Source organism: Drosophila takahashii, chromosome X (assembly GCF_030179915.1).
Source record: "Drosophila takahashii strain IR98-3 E-12201 chromosome X, DtakHiC1v2, whole genome shotgun sequence".
NCBI classification, from domain to species: domain Eukaryota; kingdom Metazoa; phylum Arthropoda; class Insecta; order Diptera; family Drosophilidae; genus Drosophila; species Drosophila takahashii.
This window is the reverse complement of record NC_091683.1, coordinates 5,580,372-5,589,056: the sequence shown is the minus strand read 5'-3', so window position 1 is coordinate 5,589,056 and position 8,685 is coordinate 5,580,372. Positions and strand designations below refer to the sequence as shown.

General features: G+C 36.8%; 1 protein-coding gene across 1 annotated transcript; it reads left to right on the top strand.

Annotated features, from left to right (window-relative positions):
* The first annotated feature begins 463 nt into the window (after nucleotides 1–463).
* Nucleotides 464–8,663, top strand: Cyp4g15 (Cytochrome P450 4g15). The gene is made up of 6 exons (XM_017155748.3): nucleotides 464–1,125; nucleotides 1,988–2,185; nucleotides 2,834–3,016; nucleotides 5,856–6,520; nucleotides 6,952–7,243; nucleotides 8,156–8,663. The coding sequence occupies exons 1-6, from the start codon at nucleotides 927–929 to the stop codon at nucleotides 8,317–8,319; spliced, it is 1,701 nt and encodes a 566-aa protein (XP_017011237.2). The 5' UTR covers nucleotides 464–926; the 3' UTR covers nucleotides 8,320–8,663.
* The last annotated feature ends 22 nt before the right edge of the window (nucleotides 8,664–8,685 follow it).

Sequence of the window (8,685 nt, the reverse complement as noted above, 5' to 3'; positions counted from 1 at the left end):
ACAATCCATTACAATTTCAATTTTTATTATGGCTGATTTTAAAATGTTTTTATTTATTTCACTTTAATTTTCTTAACCATTTCTTCATTTTTTTATATTACCTTAAAAATTTAGTAAATTAATGACCAATAGTAAAACTTATATAACCTAAAATTAAGTAAAAATTTGCAATACATTTCAAATACTTTTTAATCATGAAAAAGAAATATTTTTAATATTAAAAATATTTCTTCCAGTGTAAACCTTGACTTCAGCGCAAACAGGATCTTTCCAACAAGAAAAGTGTGAAGACTATATCCTTTTAAAATCAAAAAGACTCAAAATATTTAATAATTTGTAAGAAAAAACCCAAAGATGATATAGAAAAAAATATACATAATTTCTCTCAGTGTGAATATGCTGCACATTGTTGGCTATAAAAGTCGTTCGCACCGTCGCTGCTGGCTAGTCGCTGGAAGTGCGAGTGCGGGTCCATCGTTTCTGATTTCGGATTTCTGATTTATAAGCACGGCTATCCGAGTATCTCGTGTGTCCGTATTTTTGTTGTCCGTGTGTCCGTAACTCCGCCCGTAAATCCCCTCAAAAAAGTGTGTGGGCTGTGATTTGGATTGCGATTGTGTTGATTTTCGTGATTCTCATTTTCATTTTCATTTCGCACTGGATGCCTCGGCGAGGGGCTGTCGCCGTTTAGTTGTGCGCTGGACGAGCAGCGAGTAACATCCGGTTACCGATCCAACGATCCAACGATCCAGCGATCCCATCATCCCAACCCATGGATAGCTGATCCCGAACCGTGTCTACTTGGGAAGTCCGCGTGCTCCAATCGCAATCGCTTTTTTTGTTTGGTTTTGTTTTGGTTTTGGTGCTTTGGTTTGAACAAGTTTTGAGATACGCGAACGGCGAACGAAGAAAAGGATCCCAATCCCATGGAAGTGCTGAAGAAGGACGCCGCAATGGGCTCGCCCAGCAGTGTCTTCTACTTCCTGCTGCTGCCCACGCTGGTGCTGTGGTACATCTACTGGCGATTGTCGCGGGCCCACCTGTACAGGCTGGCCGGACGTCTGCCGGGACCCAGGGGCCTGCCCATCGTGGGCCACCTGTTCGATGTGATCGGACCCGCTTCATGTAAATGCCAAATGCCATCCTAACTAACTAACTAAATCGAGTGCAAAACAGTGATCATTTGCTTTGGATATCGAAAATAATATCTACTTTTATTTAATAGTAGATATCATTTATTTTTCATATCAAATATAAAAGTACATGTTATTTTTGATATCAAAAATTAATTTTATTTAATTCTAGTATTATTACCCTTCGATATCCAATATATAATAGTAGATATTATTTATTTTTTATATCAAATATTAAAGTGCATATTATTTTTGATATCAAAAATTAATTTTATTTAATTTACTTAATTCTATTATTATTTACCATCGATATTCAATATATAATATTAGATATTTTTTATGTCATATTATTTTTGATATCAAAAATTAATTTTATTATTTTATTTTATTAAGAATCGTCCAAATTAATTTGAAAACTGATTTTATGTTGACTTCTTTATTTTTGTTACATTTACACTTTAAAAGATAAAAATCTTTGTTTTTTGCAATTTAAATAATTGAAAACTGTCAATTAAAGAAAAGTATCGGTCATTAAAATACTTCTGCAATTAAGAACAAATATATTATATATTTTAAAGTGGTGTTTTTAAAAATAATTTAAATTTGTAGATCATAGATTTTTTGAATATTTTAGTTAGGATTTTCAATTATTACAAGAACATTATTCCAAATTTTCTTTTACAAATATTTAAAAAAATTTCTGTTATTCATATATTTAAATATTTAAATAGAAACTATAATGTTTTTTTCACAAAAACATTTTCTTGGCTTGAGAGGAATTGTTTTTCACTTTTAATATAATTTTCCAAAATCGAAACCGATCGAATGATCAAATATCTCGCTATCGCCTGCAGCTGTTTTCAAAACAGTCATCCGGAAGAGCGCCCCCTTCGAGCATATAGCCAAGATGTGGATCGGGCCCAAGCTGGTGGTCTTCATCTACGATCCCCGGGACGTGGAGCTGCTGCTCAGCAGCCATGTCTACATCGACAAGGCCTCCGAGTACAAGTTCTTCAAGCCTTGGCTGGGCGATGGACTGCTGATCAGCACAGGTGAGGGGCGTTCAAAAGCGGGGGAGGGGGTGACTTTCGGTTTTTTTGAGGGGGTGGCAAGTAGGGGAGGGTCAGTTTGAGGACCACTTGCCACTAATGCAATTTGCGGAATCATAAATTAATTAAGCGATCCGCTAGCCTGACAGTTGGCACAACAATGCCGCTATAAATAAAATCAACGTCGCAGAAAAGTCACGGAAAAAAATTAAGTACACTTTTTTATAGTCAAAAAGGGATAATATAATTTTTGAAAATGAATTTAAAATATTTTTAAAAAATTTTAATGATCAAAATATGGGTTATTAAAGAATTGGTTCAAAATGTTTACTATTTTCAGTTACAAAAAAAATATTGTATTGATAGAAAATATTTAAAATATTATTTTATTTTTATAAATATTGTGTTACTTTGAAAAATTAATAAATAATATAGTGATCATAAAGAAAACTATTTTTTAGGATGGCCGAAGGACTTCAGTTTCCAGTGCCATTTTCTTTAAATTAATTTTAGTATTGTATACTAGCTTTAATATGACAAAATAAAAAAAAATAAATATTTTTTAGGATTTAATAATTGTTGGATATATAAATGTAAATGTAATTTTTAGGCTTTGGTTCGACATACTATACTATCGCCCTATTGTTGCAGGTCAAAAATGGCGTTCGCACCGCAAACTGATCGCACCCACATTCCATCTGAACGTCTTGAAGAGCTTCATCGAGCTCTTCAACGAGAACTCGCGGAATGTGGTGAGGAAACTGCGTGCGGAAAATGGTCGCACGTTTGATTGCCATGATTACATGAGCGAGGCAACCGTGGAGATTCTATTGGGTAAGTGAACAGATATACGGATAGTAGTAGTAGGGATAGTATCCGTCATTCGTCATTGTGATTACACAAAAGTACAGTCAACCCACACGCACTCGCAGTGGCGGTAGCGAAATTCATCATATAGCATATACCCATACCATAATTTCAGTTATACGCGTATGCGTGTGCCCAAGTCACCTAATCTCCGCTAAAACATACTATACATTATATTGTATGCCACAACACACAATTGAGTGCAGACCCATTTCCCTATATACTGACAAATCAAAAATTTCTGCTTGCTGCCCATTTGCTTTTGTTGTGCCCCCAACAATGGGCGCAAATATGATGTTCTGCATATATACATATATTTATATATATATATATCAGATCCCGGCCCCCGATCTAACCGAATTATGCCACCGCCAGCTGCCAAACTGCTGAAAACTGGTTGGCTTTGTCCTCTAAACGATCATGTGGCTTAGTTATGAAAATGCCCTAATGAAAGGTATTTCCCCAGCAAGAACTAACTATCGTAACTCAGAATTGGCTGCGTTAATTAGGCTGAACTAAGTTGAATATCAAAGCATATCTTATGTTAAGTGATTTGGGTGCACATTCTCGAGGAACTCTTGAATATTTATGCCACTTGCCTATTGTAACTCAGCTGCTATGCAGGTTTTGCTATTTATTCAAACTCAGATCGGTTATAAGGGGTTTAATATAGTAAATTATTAATATAGGAACTCAGTCCTCAATAATCATATTAAAGTAGCTAATATTAATATATATTTGCGATCCAAACAAATGGTTTTACAAGAAATCAAAAAACTAAACTATGAAATATGAAGGAATCTAGACCAAGATAACTCAAGAACCTCCATTTCGATTTTGGTAAAATCTTCGCCCATTTGTAGATCCAGGTGAAGGTTGTCCCTATACTTTAGGACCACCCAAGTGGGTAGTTAATTCATGCCAAATGCCACCCAGACGACAATTCGCTTAAAGCCAAACACGTTTCTCATTTTTTGGGGCCGGGAAAAAGTGAAACCGCCCGAAGAGCTAGACAAATTGGAAGGCGGCCAATGTTAATGACATTGTAGCCGATTTCGGATTGATTTCTAGGCCATTGCATAATCCGAATCCGAGCCCTCAATTGAAATGCAGCCAAGATACCAGGCAGAACTCAAAACGAAACCGAAACGAACCGAACCGAACTGCAACGAAATGCAACGAATCCCAGCGAAAATCTGAATCTAAGCGCTGCAATTAAAGGCACGTCGCATTGCCATTAAGCATTTAATCAGGAAAATTTGAATGCAACGGCCGACAACATCCATTGCTGAGGTTGTTTCAGACTTTCTGAGTTGTTCACGGCGATTATGGGGTCTGACGCAAACGGGCAATTAGCAATTAAGACCTGAACGACTGCTTATGAAAAACTGCAAAAACGGCAAATGTTTTCAATTCGAATCGTAAGAATGGGCAGGAAAAACCAAATGTCATTGCATAAGCCAGATTTCCTTTTTCCCTACCGCCTAGTAAACAAGTCAACTCGAAATGAGAAGAGTATATTATTAATGACCTATCTTAACATTTCATCGTAGAAAATCTTTAAATAATTTCAATAAACTTGAAAAATAATTTTATTTTTGGCTGACGAAGCAATACGACGATTTTTTATTCAATGCATATTTTTTTATAATTTATATATATTTATATTTATTAACAATTTATATATACATTTTTTTTTAATTGTTTTCCACCTTTTAAATTCTATATATTTTTAGTAAATATAGAATAACCTATTTGCTGATTTTTACAATAGTTATATTTATTCTAAATTTATTATTCTCTATATAAAAACTCCTTCTCTCTCTGAAGTGAAAAACCAATGCCAAAAACAAATTCCTGTCTCGCATTTTTCCCACAGCCCACAAAAACATTCTGCTCTCGAAGCGGATCTGCGGATCCGTAAGCTCGTTTATGCTGTCATCTATAGATCTATTTATGCATTGTATCTACAATTAGACAGCCGGGATTTGCAGGGGGTATGCGGGGTGTGGGGGGGTGTGAGGGGGTAGGGAGTCCGTTGTTGTCTGTTTGTTAAGTTCAATTGGCGCTTGGGTCAGGCGAGTGCATTCCACTTCCCCCCATTTGTGCTGGGGGTCCATCTCCCCGATCTCTATCTCTACTATCTGTATCTGTATCTCTAAATGTATCTGTATCTGTATCTCGATCTCCAAACATCCGAGTCTGCACTGGGCGGAGAATTTGCAATTACATTTTGTCATTTAACCCAAGACACGTGATTTTAGTTTATTGAAATTAAAAAAATGATTAATTTAAGTTGCTTAATTTTAAGACAAGTTTAATTTTAATGTTACATGTTTTGATTTATTATTTTGTAAGGTAAACATTAATAATCCTAATAATAAATCAACAATAAATAAACCAATAAATCCTAATAAGTAGGTATATAAAATCATTTATTTATTATTTTATTTTATTTTATTTTTTTTTTTAATCTATAAACTTTTTTTGTTTTGGTTGAGATAAATCTTAATATTCCAAATAAATCTTTAAAATCTTGTTCGTCATTATGAGTAAAATAGTTTATATGCGACAAAAATTTCGAACAATCCATACCATAAACATTGGATTATATGCAAAACAATATTCAAATAATCTTAATATTTTTTAAAAATCATAATATGTTTAATCTTGAATTTAATCATTTTTTGTTTGCCAAAAATCCAAATCTAAAGGTATATATTTTTTTTTAACATAAAATAATATAAATACTTTTGTATTTAAACTTTTTATTATACTTTTATATTTATTTGTATTTATTTTCCAGAGACGGCGATGGGCGTGTCGAAGAAAACGCAGGACAAATCGGGTTTCGAGTACGCGATGGCCGTGATGCGGATGTGCGACATCCTCCACGCCCGCCACCGCAGCATCTTTCTGCGCAACGAGTTCGTGTTCACCCTGACGCGCTACTACAAGGAGCAGGGTCGCCTGCTGAACATCATCCACGGACTGACCACCAAGGTGATCAGGAGCAAGAAGGCGGCCTTCGAGCAGGGCACCCGGGGATCCCTGGCCCAGTGCGAACTGAAGGCGGCGGCCATGGAAAGGGAGCGGAACGAACTGAGGGATGGGAAGGCAACGGAGGATGAGGTGGCCAATCCAGCGGAGGACAAGACGACCACGGGCCTCTCCTACGGCCAGTCGGCTGGACTCAAGGACGATCTGGATGTGGAGGACAACGATATTGGCGAGAAGAAGCGGCTGGCCTTCCTCGATCTGATGCTGGAAAGTGCCCAGAATGGGGCACTCATCACCGACACGGAGATCAAGGAGCAGGTGGACACCATTATGTTCGAGGGACACGACACCACGGCAGCGGGATCCTCGTTCTTCCTCTCGCTAATGGGCATCCACCAGGAGATCCAGGACCGCGTGCTCGCCGAACTAGACTCCATTTTTGGCGACTCACAGCGACCGGCCACGTTTCAGGTGGGTAATCTATGCCTATAAAAGTGGGCATTTTTTAAACGGCAAGTTGAAACGCCAGCGAAAACGGTTCGAGTTAAAAATCTAGGATTTAAACCGAAATTCGCAAATAATATGCTATTGAAACCTATGTGCTAATATGGTAGGATTTATTTGAATTTTTATATATTTTATAATCATAACTAAATAAAATACCAAGATTTGTCAAGCATGTTAATTTAATATGCCCAAAATCAAGTCATTCTAAAAAGTAATTTTTTTTTATACGGTCATCTTTTACTATAAAAGTAGGCATATTAAAAAAGGGAAGTTGAAACGCCAGCCAAAACGGTTTGAATTTAAAATCTAAAAAAAATAAACCGAAATTCGCAAATAATATGTTAATAATATTGTAGGTGTTTACAAACATTTTATTTTTTATATTAATATTACAGGACACCCTGGAGATGAAGTATCTGGAGCGGTGTCTGATGGAGACGCTGCGCATGTACCCACCCGTCCCGCTGATCGCCCGCGAGCTGCAGGAGGACCTCAAGCTGAACTCGGGCAACTACGTGATCCCCAGGGGCGCCACGGTGACAGTGGCCACCGTCCTGCTCCACCGCAACCCCAAGGTCTACGCCAATCCGAACGTCTTCGATCCGGACAACTTTCTGCCGGAGCGGCAGGCCAACCGGCACTACTATGCCTTCGTTCCCTTCTCCGCGGGACCGCGCAGCTGTGTGGGTGAGTGTGAGAGATCTATCACTGAACAAAAAAATTAAGGCAAATTTTATGCACCAAAGAAAGTTTATAAACTTAAATAAAAAAAAATATTTTATATAAATATTTCAATTAAAATAAATAAAAATCATAAAAAACTGATAATGCTGATCCTTAAATTCAAATGAATTTAAATAATTCAAAGAAATATTTTAAGCAATTAAACATTTTTTAATTTATATATTTTTGTAACATATCGAGATGAAAAATATAAATTTTTTGTCCATTTTTATTTATTATTTTTATACCCTTGTAGAGGGTATTATAATTTCAGTCAGATGTTTGCAACGCAGTGAAGGAGACGTTTCCGACCAAACAAAGTATATATATTCTTGATCAGCACCAATAGCCGAGTCTATCTAGCCATGTCCGTCTGTCCGTCTGTCCGTCTGTCCGTCTGTCCGTCTGTCCGTCTGTCCGTCTGTCCGTCTGTCCGTTTCTATGCGAACTAGTCTCTCAGTTTTAAAGCTATCGCGATGAAACTTTCCCGAAAGTCTTCTTTCTATTGCAGGTAGTACATATGTCGGAGCGAGCCGGATCGGACCACTATATCTTAAGGCTCCCATAGGAATATTCAAACATATACAAGAAAATTCTTGTTAATTTGTAGGAAGTAGGCGTTTTAATTCTTGACTACTTAAAAACAAAATTCAAAAATAGGAACACTGAATCTGGAATCCCTGGAACTGCACCGAGTGAGTATTACTTTATCTGCAAGGGTATATAAGCTTCGGCTGGCCGAAGGTAGCTTCCTTTCTTGTTTTTTTTATATTTTACCGATATAAAGAATTTTGAATTTAAATACTTTTATATAGATTAAAAAGTTTAAATTCCAAAAAAAAATTAATAGTTAAATATTTTTAATTGCACTATTAGGACGCAAGTACGCGATGCTCAAGCTGAAGATCCTTCTGTCGACCATTTTGCGGAACTACCGTGTATACTCGGACCTGACCGAATCGGACTTCAAGCTGCAGGCGGACATCATCCTGAAGCGGGAGGAGGGCTTTCGCGTGCGCCTGCAGCCGCGGAGCAGGTGAACCCAGGAGGACCAGGACGGATGGACGGTCACCGGATGGCGGATGGCGGACAGCACACCGTACACAATAAGCTACACAGAACGGACACTTATCCATACATATATCTCTACTTGTTGGCAAGTGATAGTCACCGGTTTATACAGTAATATTGATAATATTAAATAATAAACGTGCTCCACACACATTCGATTTATTGAATAGTATAATAATATTATTTTTTTGTCGCATTTAACACGCAAAGCTATCGTCACACACAACAACTATCGTCATCTTCTTTAAACTGTGTTTACTTTTTTTTTTTGGTTATTTAATAATTATAATACCTTTTTTGTGTAATGATTTTGACAATAAATCTTTTGTGTAATT